At 61.2% G+C, this 12,731-nt stretch overlaps 2 protein-coding genes across 5 annotated transcripts; one reads left to right on the top strand and one right to left on the bottom strand.

The window, feature by feature from the left end:
• Positions 1-1,907: 1,907 nt before the first annotated feature.
• On the top strand, positions 1,908-4,962 carry Pabpn1l (PABPN1 like, cytoplasmic). Of its 2 annotated transcripts, XM_058575815.1 has the most exons (7): positions 1,908-2,369; positions 2,633-2,771; positions 2,891-2,958; positions 3,430-3,536; positions 3,628-3,715; positions 4,191-4,333; positions 4,638-4,962. In XM_058575815.1, exons 1-7 carry the CDS (start codon positions 2,121-2,123, stop codon positions 4,675-4,677), a joined length of 834 nt encoding a protein of 277 aa, XP_058431798.1. In that variant the 5' UTR covers positions 1,908-2,120; the 3' UTR covers positions 4,678-4,962. The 2 variants fall into 2 exon arrangements, with proteins under 2 accessions (XP_058431798.1, XP_058431797.1); XM_058575814.1 differs by lacking the exons at positions 3,628-3,715; positions 4,191-4,333; positions 4,638-4,962 and having other exon boundaries at positions 2,609-2,771; positions 2,891-3,440.
• A 3,814-nt stretch (positions 4,963-8,776) lies between these two features.
• Trappc2l (trafficking protein particle complex subunit 2L) lies at positions 8,777-12,665 on the bottom strand. 3 transcript variants are annotated; one of them, XM_046434347.2, is made up of 5 exons: positions 12,509-12,664; positions 11,082-11,254; positions 10,113-10,200; positions 9,912-9,991; positions 8,777-8,965 (listed from the first exon to the last, which is right to left on the bottom strand). In XM_046434347.2, exons 1-5 carry the CDS (start codon positions 12,539-12,541, stop codon positions 8,920-8,922), a joined length of 420 nt encoding a protein of 139 aa, XP_046290303.1. In that variant the 5' UTR covers positions 12,542-12,664; the 3' UTR covers positions 8,777-8,919. The 3 variants fall into 3 exon arrangements, with proteins under 3 accessions (XP_046290303.1, XP_046290305.1, XP_046290304.1); XM_046434349.2 differs by lacking the exons at positions 8,777-8,965; positions 9,912-9,991; positions 10,113-10,200 and adding an exon at positions 10,208-10,802 and having other exon boundaries at positions 11,084-11,254; positions 12,509-12,665; XM_046434348.2 differs by lacking the exons at positions 8,777-8,965; positions 9,912-9,991; positions 10,113-10,200 and adding an exon at positions 10,209-10,764 and having other exon boundaries at positions 11,084-11,254; positions 12,509-12,665.
• Positions 12,666-12,731: the final 66 nt, after the last annotated feature.

Here is a 12,731-nt window from a genome sequence, read left to right as displayed (position 1 = left end):
GTGGGGGCTATCTGTGCAGGCAGGGAAGGCGGCACCTTCACGAGGACAGAGGGTGGACGTCGGGGGACTGTGACACAGAGGAGGCTGGCGAGGTGCAGCAAGAGGGCACTGTGGGCAGCTCTGGAAGTCGGCGGGGAGCCTCGAGGTCCATACCTCAGGAAGGCCTAGACACTGCAGGCCCAGAGGTGACCTGAGGACTTTGAGGGCCCCACCCTGCCACCTGCCCACAGCCGACTGGGTGCCTGCTGGGCCTCCCCATTCCTTGCGTGGCCATGGTGGTGGGTGGGACAGGCTGGACCACACCTCACCTTCCTCCGGGAGGAAGACGGGCTTGCTGGTGAGGCATGGGTGTGAGACGGCCATCAGAGGAGGATGTGGCAGGACGGTCACCCATCTCGAGCCAGGGTGGGGCCACCTTGTGTCCTGACTTAGGCAAGAATCTGGCAGCAGGCTGTGGCACTCTGGTGGCCTAGAGAAAGGGTCAGTAGTTGACACTCAGCCGGGATTTGAACATGTGCATTCTGAGGGTATTGAAAGGCTGGCGTGGGCGAGCTGTCCCAGGCCGGGCAGCTGGTGGGAGCCCGCTGGGCTGGAGTGTCCACTCCTCAGGGTAGCATAGGGTTGACATTCTTCCCGCTGCAGACACTGAGCTCCGAGCAGAGTCTGACCAGGGCTGGGCCACACCCAGCCGTCTTGGTGTGGACACGGCCTGCAGTGTCCTGCCTTCTGCATGGAAGTGGACGGGCATCTAGGCCACACAACGGGGGAGGCGTGCAGCCTATGGTGGGGTGTCCTTGTCCAGCCCTTGGGTGGCCAGCCTATTCTCAGCATGGACATGGACACCGCTCCAAGGCACTCTGGCTTGCCAGGGGCTACCTGCAGTGAATAATTGACGCAGGACAGAGGGAGCAGCCTGGGCACAGGGTCCACTGGGTGGGGAGGAGCAGCTGGGGAAGCTTCCTGGAAGCAGTGACCAGGGCCCTGGGGTCCTGCCCACTAGTGTGTCTGGAGGTGAGAGCAGGAGGTGGTTCCTCAGATCTTCATTCTCCTGGGCCCGCGGCTTCCCAGAGAACCCTTCCCTTAGGGGCCTGGGACGGAGCTTTGGGTCAGCCTCTTTGGAGGTGAGAACAGGCCCGGGCCAGTGAGGGAGGGGCAGGCTGGGCTGACGGCTTCCCAGGCTGCATCCCCACCCCCTGCCCCCGTCCCCAGTGCAGCTCCACCCTCAGCCCTGACCTCTCCTCCCCAGACCCGAACGCCCTGGGAAGAGACCCCAGGGGCCAGCTTGGGGGGGGGTCCCAGAGAGGCAGGGCTGTGGGTCTGGGTTAGGTGGGCACCTCCGAGTGCCTGGGGCACAGCTCAGGAAGCAGCAGCCAGAGTCCCACCAGAATCTGGCCAGGGCGAGCTGTGGCCACAGCATGCCTCTAGAGCAGCCACTCTGGTGGACACAGGGACACACGCCTGCTGCTGCCCAGGGCTTTGTGAGGTGTGGGGGCAGCCGCTGGTGGAGGCCAGGACCACCCGGAGTGTACGAGCTAAAGGAGGGTAACTCCGTCCGCCCATATGGCCCAAGGGTCTACTCACTTCAAGGGGCTCCAGCCTAAATGTGGCCCGAAGTGGGGTGGGGGGGGCTCTGGAACCAGGGGGTAGGCAGTCTCCAGCAGAGGTCACTGCCTGTCCTCTGGGCCCGGGACCCCACCCTGGCTCAGCCCACCTCCAGGCCTTGCTCTGCTTGAACGGCCCTCAAGTCCCTCAAGCCACTGTCCCCAGAAGCTGCCCTTCCTGCAGTGTGTGCTGGTGACCTGCTCATGCCAGGGCCACCTCCGGCTGCTGCTGGAGGCACGCCTGTGAGGGTGGTGGGTGGCAGCTGCAGAAGCCCCCCAGGCCAGGCTGGGTGCAGATTGGGCTCAGGTGCTGCTCTCCAGCAGGCCCCGGGCGCTGCCAGGTGAGGAGGACGGTAGGCGGGCCTGTGCCCTGACCTCTCAGGCCGGAGGCGGCGCCCAGGGAGGCCTTCTTCAGCGGCAAGTGGGAGCAGCTGTCCTGGGGCAGGCTTAAAGCCAGGCCCGGGCAGGGGTGGGTGTGGCCGTGCGCAGCAGGAGTCCGGCCAGCCCTCCGACCTGCCCATGTGGCCCTTCCTGAGCCATGCTCTCTTCCCGCCGCCTACTGAGGCCTGGCTCCAGGCGGCCTCCTCGGACCCCGAGGCCCAGGGCTGGGGGGCCTGCAGCAGGCCTGAGAAGACCCCTCTGGAGTCAGGGGGTGGGGGTGGGCAGGGGGAGCGGCGGGGAGAGGCCGAGGAGGACGACAGAGACGCCAGCTTCTTGTTGTCCTTGCTGGAGCCGGGGAGCCGGGCCGAGAGCCCAGGGCCGGACCAGGTAGCACCCTGCGGGGTGGCCGAGGGCTGGGCCCACCCGCCTGGGCGAGGTGGCAGTGAGGCGAGCGCCTCCAGCTGGGGAGGCCTCGGGTGGAGTCCGTGGGCCCAGGAGCTTCCGTCCAGGAGGTTGTATCCTGTCCAGAGAAGGGTTTGCCCCGAAGGGGCTGTGACCCTCTGCCAGGGCTGGCCGGCCACAGCTGCCCTCCCTCTGGAAGGGCCCACAGGCTGTCCCCCTCCCAGGTTGACTGCGGGCAGGGGCTGCAGGAGCTGGAGGCCATCAAGCTGAAGCTATGGGCCCTGGAGCAGGTGAAGCAGCGGCCGGAGCCACCCAGCATCCAGGGCAGGACCAGGGCAGAGGACGGCACAGGGACTGGGCGGCTGCTAAGCAGCCCTGGGACCACAGGTAGGAGCCCCAAGACCCCCGCGGAGCATGGCGACCTTCCCTGAGGGGTGGGGAATGGACCCCCGATGGGAGGTGCCCACTGTGGGGGGCCTTCTGGTCCTGAGGCCTTGTCTCCACAGGCTGCCCCTTCCCTGGGACCCCCAAGGAGAAGGTGGAGGCTGACCACAGATCCATCTACGTGGGCAACGTGAGTGGGGGGAGGGCAGCAAGGGCTCATCCCTCCCGAAGGCGCAGACCCCAGGGTAGGCAGGTGGTCACACTAGTATCCTCTGTGGCTGGGACTCACCAGATGGAGGGATGGAGGGAGGGGGCATATCTGGCCTCCAGGAAGGATGGGGTGGGCCCGTCTGTCCCCTGGGGGCAACATGGGCCTGCTGTCCCACGTGACGACTCCCCAGTGCCACCGAGTGGGATCTTCGGGTGAGGTTTACCACCTTTAAGAAGCCTTGTGCCCCTGGCCTGAGCCAAGGCCCCAGGCCTGAGTGCACCGAGGCGGGCGGGGGGAACCCCTCTCAGCCTGTCCTCCGGAGACCAGGGCCTCGATGACCCCCGGCCAGGGGCCCAGTCTTGGGGGTCCTCCCAAGCCCTCAGCCAAGGAGACCCCCGAGGGGCGGGATCTGTGCAAGCCCAGCCCCACAGCGCTGCCCTGCCACAGCAGGTGGACTATGGGGGCACGGCCAGGGAGCTGGAGGCCCACTTCCACCACTGCGGCCAGGTCCACCGTGTCACCATCCTGTGCGACAAGTTCTCGGGACACCCCAAGGGGTCGGTGCAGGGCCTCGGGCAGGGCCGGGGGGGACAGCAAGGCTGGGTGGGCAGCAAGACTGGGTCCTCACTGTGCCCATGCTGCCCTCAGCTATGCCTACATAGAGTTCGCCACCAAGAGCTCAGCCCAGGCTGCCATGGAGCTGGACGAGAGCGTCTTCCGGGGCCGGGTCATCAAGGTACCTGTCTCTGGCGTCCTGCACAGCTCTAGGCCACCCAGTGCACTGCAGTGCCGAGCACTTCTTACCGTGAATCCTTGGAATGGAGCCAACGGGCACAGAGAGGCTGGCCACCTACCCAAGGACACACAGTTGTCCCAGCCAAGCCCTCTTTGTGTGCCTTGCGCAGGTTGGCAGGGCAAGGCCAGGCCAGGGCAGGGCATGGCAGGAGCCTCAGGCCCTCATTCCCAAAGCTGGACCTGTTCTGGGTGTGGCCTGAAGGAGACACTCTCCTCCCTCTGCAAGGGCGAGCACCAGGCACGTCACGTGACCATGGATGCAGCCAGGTGCAAGGGGAGCTGTAGGCCTACATGGGCATCCGGAGAAGCTCGGAGCCTCAAGCCCTGGGCCCAGCCTGAGGCTGCTGCCAGGCCACCCTGGCCTGGCCAGGAGGAGGCAGGGACAGGGCCGGAACTCATGTGGCCTCTGGTGCCAGGTGCTGCCCAAGAGGACCAACTTCCCAGGGATCAGCTCCACAGACCGTGGGGGCCTGCGGGGGCCCTCGGCCTCCAGGGCGGCCGCCTTCCTGTGCAGTGACCTCCAGTGCCGGTCCCGGTTCAGACCTCGTGGGCAGCACTGGTGAGTGGGCTGTGTGGGTGTTGGCCTGGAGATCGGGCGATGGGACTCGGCTGCCCAGGGTGCTGAGCCAGGGGCCTGCATAAGGGCCCGAGGGCCCTGCCGGACTGGAGAGCTGCCCCCTGGGTCCCACCAGGCTCAGCAGCACCCTGGTGTGAGGCCATGGTCCATGGCAGGGCTGCCCTGGCAGATGGGCATCTGGACACATGGCAGCCGCCAGATCAGGCTCCTCCTTCCCTGGGACCTTCTCAAGAGGCCCTCATCCCCCTGCCCGGTGTCCTCACCGTGGGCCTCCCTGTTCCCACAGGGCCCATGGAAGAGCCTCTCCGCGCTTCTCGCCGTACTGAAGGCACGGCGTTTTGAGAGGGGTGCAGTCAGGGAGATAGCCAAGTTTCCCTGGGGGATACCTGTTCCAGATGGCCAGGTCTGTGTGGCTGGACCGTCCACCAGGGTGGTCTGGACCCCACGGCCACTGCCACAAATTACACAGTCAGCCAGGGGGTGGCAGCCTGGAGCTCTGGAGATGTGGGTGGGGAGCAGGAGGAGGGGCAGGCATCCCTGGGGCTGGGATGGGATGACTTGGTTCTTCAACAGATAGTTTTAAAGAAAAAGAGAAACCTGTGTGTCTTAGAATAAAGCATAAATTATATTAAATCTGAGTATTTTAAAAGCACTGACGACCGGTCTCCTGCCTCCAAGTTCACTGGGCGTGCTCCTCCGGGCCGACTCCAGAGGGCGCCGTGGGACGTGGCTGAGGGCCAGGGCACACTGGCCCCCCCACCCCTGGAGGCACCTGGCCTAGGTCCCCCTGGTCAGGTCGGGAAGCAGAAGTGGAGACCCCCCGGGCACCGTGTCCTGAGAAAGCTGCCACTTGGGTCCTCTGTGCCCAGAGCCCACAGGGAGCAGGGCCAGGCTGTGGGTCTGCCTCCGTCCCCGGCGGAGCTTTCCATCCAGCAGGAGAGGCTCTCGCTGCCGGGGACCTGTGCCCATTGTCCCCTCGTAATCTTGGGTCAGCGCTGGCCTTTCCAGCAAGGGGAGTGGTGCCCCAAACAGGGCCACGTCCCAACCTCCAAAATCCGTCAGTGTGAACTCATTTGCAAAGTCCTTTCTCTTTTTTCGGTAGCTTTTAGTCGTTTATGGACACACTGCCTTCACTTTTGTTTTTATTTCATTTTCATGTGGTGCTGAGGATCGGACCCAGGGCCTCACACGTGCCGGGAAAGCGCTCTACCACTGAGCCCCAGCTCCATTCCAGCCCCTGGAAAGCCTCTCTTTTGAACAGGATTAAGCCTTGGGCACTTTACCACTGGTCAATCCCCAGTCCTGTTTATTTTTTGAGACAGAGTCCTAGCTGGGATCACAGGTGTGGCCGTCACACCTGAGTCATCCAGAAACCTTTCAACACACTTTCAGAGACTTTCTTTCTGTGAAGCATGACGTGCACACCTGTAACCCGCTATTTAAGAGGCTGAGGCAGGAGGATGGGGCATGTGAGACAGCCGGGGTAACTCAGATCACCTCTCAAAACAAAAATAAAGCTGGGATCACAGCGCAGGCCTGTGATCCAGGGTTCTAGAGGCCGAGGCAGAAGGATCAGAGTTCAAAGCCAGCCTCAGCAACTTAGTGAGGCTCTAAGCAACTTAGACCCTGTCTCTAAATAAAATATTTTAAAAAGCAGGGGGGCGGGTGGCTGGGGATGTGGCTAAGTGGGAAAGCGCCCTGGGTTCAATCCCTGGTACAGGGGAAAAAAGCCTCCAGCTGAGGTTCTCCTGGACTACCCGGGACCTTCGACCCTAGGTTCAGTGACACATGACACTGAACCCAGAAACACCAGACAGGACAGGCAGGGGGAGAGCAGGAGTGACGCGCCCAGTCAAGGGGCCAAGAATCGCCAGAGCAGGAGCCGCTTCAAGGCCACCTGGGGGACGAGTTAGCGCAGCTCTGACTCCTTAGGCCCCTGTGTCTGGTGAGTCAGATGTCCAGCTGGCCTGGGGATGGGCAGTGCAGTCTGCAAGTGGCCCGCCCTGGAGGGGAGGTGCATCTGGCTCCAGGGAGGACTCAGGGCTGCAGGCCCACCCAGGTGGGGCCCAAGAGGCTGAGGGTCAAGGTCCTGCCAAGAGAGGAGCCTGCTGGGCCACTGGGGGAGGGGCTGCAGCAGGCTCACTCCTGGGCTGAGGCTCACGAGGTGGTGGGGTGGGGCTCCTCCGGCCCGCCCATCCTCCCACCCTCCCTCCCCCCCCCAGGGCCCAGGGGCTGCCTTCCATCTGATGCCCAGCAGTCTTCTGGCCCGTGAGGCAGCACACTCCTCTGGGGACCAGGAAGCCCTCCTTTCCCAGGGGTCGGGGACCTGCGCAGGCTGGGGGGGCGGGGGCTGAGATGACGGCCCTCCTCAGCGTGGCCTCCAGCACTGCCGCTGTGTGGAGGTGCCATGGCTCTGGCCACACACGGTGGCCACTAACAGGGAGGCTGAGGGAGCAGCCCTGGAGAGCCACCTGGAGGGGAGCCGGGCGACAGGTTGCACTCGGGCAGAGGGAGTGGACCCTGCTGCAGCTCCCGTCCACACATGATTACTCCTGACTCTGGTCTTCCAGAGCTTAACATGGGGAGGCCACCTAACAACGCGTGGGAAAACCCCTGGCATGAAGCACACTCCGGAGTGGCCTGGCCACCCTGACAGAACACCCACACAGCAGCTTGAACAAGAGGAGTCTGTTTTCTTACATGAAAAAAGCTGAAGGTAAACAGTCCAGGGCCACATGCCAGCCAGGTCCAGGCTCAGTGAGCACTGATCCCCATCCTCAGAGCATGAATCTTGTCCTCATGCCCTTAGAAGGATTATCTGAGCTCCAGCCATCACACCAATGTTCCAGATAGGACATGGTGAAGGATACTCCATAGCCAGCTGAACCCCCTTATAAATGGTCTCTCCTGTCAGGTGTGGTGCCACACGCCTGGAATCCCAGCAGCTCAGGAGGCTGAGGCGGGGAGATTGTGAGTTCAAAGCCAGCCTCAGCCACGACGAGGCACCAAGCAACTCAGTGAGACCCTGTCTCTAAATAAAATACCGGATAGGGCTGGGGACGTGGCTCAGATTGAACCTGAGTTCAAGCAACCTGCAGTTGTCAGCTGTCAACCTGCGGTTCTCTTGCAATAGCATGCACTTGGAGGCCTGGACGACCTGTCCTGCTGTGCCAGAGTGGGGGACTGCTGTCTATCTGGCCAACAGTCTCCAGTAAAGCTGGGGTTCTGCTGGGAAGGAGAGGAGAATGGGCGTCGGGCACATGCACTTTGTTTTGTCCCGACCACAGCCAACACTGAAGGCCAACCAGGGTGCTACCATGGGCTGCCGTCCGTCCTGTCCTCCCTCTCCAAACACAAGCCTCTCGTTGAAGACCAAAGGCCCCGGGAGAGCCTGGGGCCAGGACATCAGAGTTAGCCATTGCTCACTGCACCTCCAGGCCTGCTCCAGGTCTTCCTGTTCCCCCAGGTGACCAGGGCCTAGGGCTTTCTTCCCGTGTATTTTTTTAAAAATCAGCACCATGCTTGCTGAAGGGGAGTCAGTAACAAAGACAAGGGGCCGTCAACACACCTCCTGGGCCCTGGGAGTCCTGACAAAATGCACAGGAGGGCAGGGCTCAGAGGGGCACCACGACTCAGGAAGCCACTGGCTTTAAAGGCATTTAAATCTCCAGTACCCCAAAATAAAAAGAAAGAACAGCCAGGGAAAAGGGCACACTAAGAACCCCAGCAACTCAGGAGGCTGAGGCAGCAGCACCCCAAGTTCAAAGCCAGTCTGGGCAACTGAGTGAGACCCTCAACAACTTAGTGAGACCTTGTCTCCAAATAAGAACTTTTTTAAAGGGCTGGGATGTGGCTCTACGGTAAAGTGCCCCTGGCTTCAACCCCCAGTACCAAAAAAAAAAAAAAAAACCTCACCTCTCAGACAAGCCACTGAATGACAAAAGGAAAGACAGCCCCCAGCCACCTGATGAGAAGGTGCTGCCACTCTCCTGGTCACAGCTAGGGTTGCTATGTGGCCTCTGGCTGCAGAGGTCTCAGGGAAGCCAGGGGCTGGAGCAGCAGCCTGGACGCCTCTGCTGACCACCTTGGCAGGAGCAGGAGGGAAGGCTCTGTGGTCGGGAAGCAGGGGCAAGTCGGGAATTGTGCCCACAGCAGAGTCCAGGTGGGTGTCCAGGAGGGGAGAGAAGTCCCACACCCAGAGCCCTGCCTGCTCCTGAAGGTGTGGGCAGTTACCCACGCCTCCACCCTTGAGGCTGGTTCTGGGCCGTCCAGCCTACAGGAGGCTCCAGCAAGAGGTGAGAGGCGGAGGCTGACATCCTGTCCCCTGCCCCTTCCCTGCACCTCCTGCTGTGGCCACAGCCTCCCTTGGTGCTACAGGGGGCCTCAGCAAGAGCCCTCTGCTGAGAGAGAAGAACCAAGCGCATCTCACCTCAAAAGGCCTTTAGTGGGGAGGCACCCGCACAAGCCCACCCAGCCCCCGGGCACGTCTCAACACTCAGGACAGAAATGACAGAAACGGAAGTCTCTAAACAGCTCCGCACAGGCGTCTCCTCAGGGCAGAGTCCTGCTCAGCACACTTGGATCATCATAGACGTCACCATGTTGTCGAAGGCCCTATGCAGGAAATGGGCCCATTCAGAGGCAGCCGGTCTCCAAGCCTCTGTCCCTCTGCTGGTCACCAGACTACCACCCCAACCCCAGATGCTCAGGGCTGCTCAGGGTCAGGCAAGTGAACTCAGTGAGGCCAGTCTCACTACACCAGGAATGAGACCACAGCTGCCCACAGCCCTCCCTGGCGGTCGGTCCTCACAGCATGGAGGTCCAAAGGTCGCAGACGGGTCAGGGAGGGAGCCAGGTGGGCAGGCAGCAGTGACGACAACAGTGCTGGCCCTGCCCTGTGGAGCCCAGGAACACTGCCTGCTCTCACCTGGGACCTAGGAGGACCTGACACACAGGGTCGAGGCTGAGAGAAGGGCCTCTTGGGAACTTTCTGGAACAAGGGATTCTGGGAAGCAGGTCTGGAGTGTGAGCTCACGAACCCTGCGCTCCTTGATGGAGTGCCTTCCTGAAGTTCATTCAAGCCTTGAGTATTTTCACTTGTTGCTCTACTTGTCTGTGGCACTGGGGGTTGAACCTGGGCCTCGTGCATGCCAGGAAGGTGCTCTACACCACTGCACCACCCTGCCCCAGGTCTGTCCATGTGAGAGCAACCCGCAAAACCCGTGATCCAGGTTCCTGACCATCCCAGGTCAACGTGAAAAGCAGTTCAGGTGAAGACACAGCAGATCTTCTCCCTGAACAGGTGTCTATAAGCTTGGGCCTTTGCTTAACTCCCCCGAGGGCCTCAGGTAATTGGGGGCTCACTTGGGAAACCAAATGGGCAAGTTCTGCCCCCTCCTTCCATCTGCTCTGTACCTGGAGATCTGTCAGAGCTGGTTCAGAGATCAGGGTTTTGCTGCTTTAAGTGGACCTCGGGGGCACAGGGCTCCTGACCTTCCAAGGCTGGCCTTTTCAGCAAGGCAGGCCTTGTACAGAGAGGAGACTGGAAAGCACGGCCCACCTGGACTGGATGCGGTCCCCAGGGTTGTAGAAGGGGTTGCACATCACATCTGTGTAGGAGTTATGCAGCTTCCGGAACATCTGAAACAAGACCCAACATACACATGGCACTGCCAGACCTGTGGCTTCCCAGGATTTCAACTCAGTGAGAAAGAGAATACAAGACGACCCCCCAGGCGTGGCCTCAGAGCCCTGCACCTACACTGCGGATTTCGTTGTCTCGAAGGGCTGTGTTGGAGGAATCCACCACCATGACAAACTTCACCTTGGAGTTGGTCACGTAGCCGTATCTGCACAGTGAGTCAGGGAACATGCTCTAACACGGGATGCATGACAGCAACTGGCCCAGCCCCACACCAAGAGCAGGCTGGAGCTACAGCTCAGTTGGTGGAGTGCTTGCCTCACATGCACAAGGCCCTGGGTTCGATCCCCAGCACCACAAAAATAAATAAATAAACACTTTTAAAAAGCGCCTATGAGCTAAGGGACCTCTGGGTATCCTTGCTTGGAGGAGCCAGACACCCTGAGTCACAGGAAGTGCCCAGGCCAGGATGGTCCTGCAGCACAGTGCAGGTGGGAAACTGCACACCTGGAATGCCAAGGTGACTGTTGGAGGCACGTAACCCCACCAATTCACAGACCCAAGTCCTTCTGGACACTGGGGATGCCTAACCCTCTTTATAAAGCAATACTGGGCCCAGGAAGCCAACTGCAAATAGATAAGGTGAATCCCCCACCTCTGCCCCAGAGGTCACATCATAGTGTAACACGCGGCTTCCAGGCCAATGCTGGTGTACACAAGCTGCATTACCGCCTGAGGGGCTCTCTCTGAACTCCGAGGTCTCAGCCTTATCCTAAGGTCAAGAGCATCCAGTGGTGCGTGAGGCAGGACCTAACAATGAAATCACTGTTGCTCTAAGGTGGCAGCCCCTGCAGAGCACAGAAGACACACCTGCTGGTACAGGGCAAGGAAACCCGCCCCCCAGTCTTCCCCGTCTTCCAGAAGTGCAAGTCCAGCATTTCCCAAATGCATCTTCAATTAAAAGGAGATTCAAAGGAAGACTTCGTTAGCTTCAGGCCCCTCAATCTCCTTGGATAACTGAAACTCTCACTTTTTTTTCTCAAGTGTTTCCCAAAGCACACCCTGAGATGACAGCATCCTAAAAGATACACCTTGTAGTCCTCCGTTGGGTACAGCAGGCCCAGGTAGAGCTCCCTCTGGTCCACCAGGGCCTTCCCCATGGTGGAGATCTTCTCATCTACCACATCCAGGGAGGTGTGCACCATGTAGTGGAACTTCAGTTCACTCTCCATGGGGGTGCTGCGGATGTACAGGGGGTAATTCTGCAAGAAACGACAGTGGCAACTGAAAGGGTAGGCACCCGCCCAGCCTGTGCCAGCTCTGACTAGTGCCAAAGAGCACCCTGAGAGTGGCCTTGTGGCCTGCCAACCCCCCTAGGAGATGTGCTCTCACTCTAAAATCCACAGCTTAATTCTCCACACTGTTGTGGGTATGTCTTCAGGGGCCTGACCTAATCCAAGCAGTTTATGCAGAGGGACAGCATAAGGGTGGGCAGAAAGGACCCATAAAAAGGGGCTTGAGTGCCCCCTGACAACTGGCCCTGTCACCTGGGTGGGTCACTCACCTGTGGTTCACTGTGCCCTGGCCACCTTCCACTCTGTGGAGCCTTCCCAGTATGGCACCATGAATGCCAGCTGTTTTTACCACACCATGCAAGGACAGGAGCCCTGTCACTAAGCCCTTGGAGACTTGGCTCAGCCTCCTCAGCTCGGCACTGCTGCCGGCCTGACCTCAGAGACAAGCACCTTTCCTGGGCTCCCACAGACCACAATTCACACTTGCCCAGCATAAGGTAATGTAGACATCTGGTGAACAATAAATATGCTCACACCGACTGATACCTGTCTGGTAACTGATCAATAGATCAGAAAATAGTCCCTGACACATAATGGCTCAACAAGAAACACTGGACTTCAGCATGAGTTTACAGAAAGATTATATGTACTTTGATGAATGATGTAAGGCCACCCTAAGTAGGAGCACCTATTAAGCACTGCTAAGCTGTGGCGTGTGCTCAGAGGGAAGCTGGCCAAGAGCCTGGAGAGGCCACGTCCCTGCCACCTCCGAAGCCAGTCTCAAGAAGAAGGGCCAGGAAGCAGGAGCACCTAAGTCGCCCTGAGCTCCTAAGCCTTCAGACAGAGCTTTCCGGAGGAAACGCGCGGCCAGCGGGCTGCAAGGGCCGCCGCCAAGGTGAGCGCGCAGGGCCTCGTCGGTCGGCGGACAGGCTCGGTGGAAGAGGAGGGGCGGGTGGCAAGGGAGGGGGACGCCACGCCACGCCGCGCCGCCGGGAGCCGGGGACAGCTTTTCGACACAGGCGCAACAGAACCCGCTTTGTCTCTAACAGACTGGGGAGCGGCGGCTGGATCGGAAAGCGGGAAGCGGGGAGAGGCTGCGGGAGGAGGACCGCACAACTCCGGGCGGCCCGGCCGCGGCTCGGCGGGCGCCGGGGGGACAAGTCAGGCCGGAGGGGGCGCGGGCCGGGGCGGGGGCCGCTCTCCGCCAACCGCGGCACGCACCTCCTTGGCGATCACCGCGATGCACACCGCCATCTTGGGAGGCCCTGCGCGGATCACGTGATCGCCGGCCAGGTCCCGCCCGTCCCTCGGCAGTTGACCGGGCGGGGTCCCGGCGGCTGCGGCCCCGCCCACCCCGCGCTCCGCCGAGTGGGCCCCGCGCCCTTCCGTCGCTCAGCTCCCGTCTGGGCGGGGTCCCGGCGGCTGTGGCCCCGCCCACCCCGCA

Source organism: Marmota monax, unplaced genomic scaffold (assembly GCF_021218885.2).
Source record: "Marmota monax isolate L192 unplaced genomic scaffold, Marmota_monax_Labrador192_F-V1.1 WCK01_AAM20220418_F8-fsc00024, whole genome shotgun sequence".
Taxonomy (NCBI): Eukaryota; Metazoa; Chordata; class Mammalia; order Rodentia; family Sciuridae; genus Marmota; species Marmota monax.
This window is presented reverse-complemented; position numbering and strand designations above follow the sequence as displayed.

What these genes read in the sequence shown, in the direction of transcription:
- Pabpn1l (XM_058575815.1), top strand. Translation starts at nt 2,121, where the DNA reads ATGTGGCCCTTCCTGAGCCATGCTCTCTTCCCGCCGCCTACTGAGGCC. An exon ending in TTCTCGGGACACCCCAAGGG is followed by an intron (nt 3,537 to 3,627) that starts GTCGGTGCAGGG and finishes TGCTGCCCTCAG; the next exon opens with CTATGCCTACATAGAGTTCG. An exon ending in TCCGGGGCCGGGTCATCAAG is followed by an intron (nt 3,716 to 4,190) that starts GTACCTGTCTCT and finishes CTCTGGTGCCAG; the next exon opens with GTGCTGCCCAAGAGGACCAA.
- Trappc2l (XM_046434347.2), bottom strand. Translation starts at nt 12,541, where the DNA reads ATGGCGGTGTGCATCGCGGTGATCGCCAAGGAG. An exon ending in TCGCGGTGATCGCCAAGGAG is followed by an intron (nt 11,255 to 12,508) that starts GTGCGTGCCGCG and finishes CGTTTCTTGCAG; the next exon opens with AATTACCCCCTGTACATCCG. An exon ending in GGGGACCGCATCCAGTCCAG is followed by an intron (nt 8,966 to 9,911) that starts GTGGGCCGTGCT and finishes TTTCCTGCATAG; the next exon opens with GGCCTTCGACAACATGGTGA.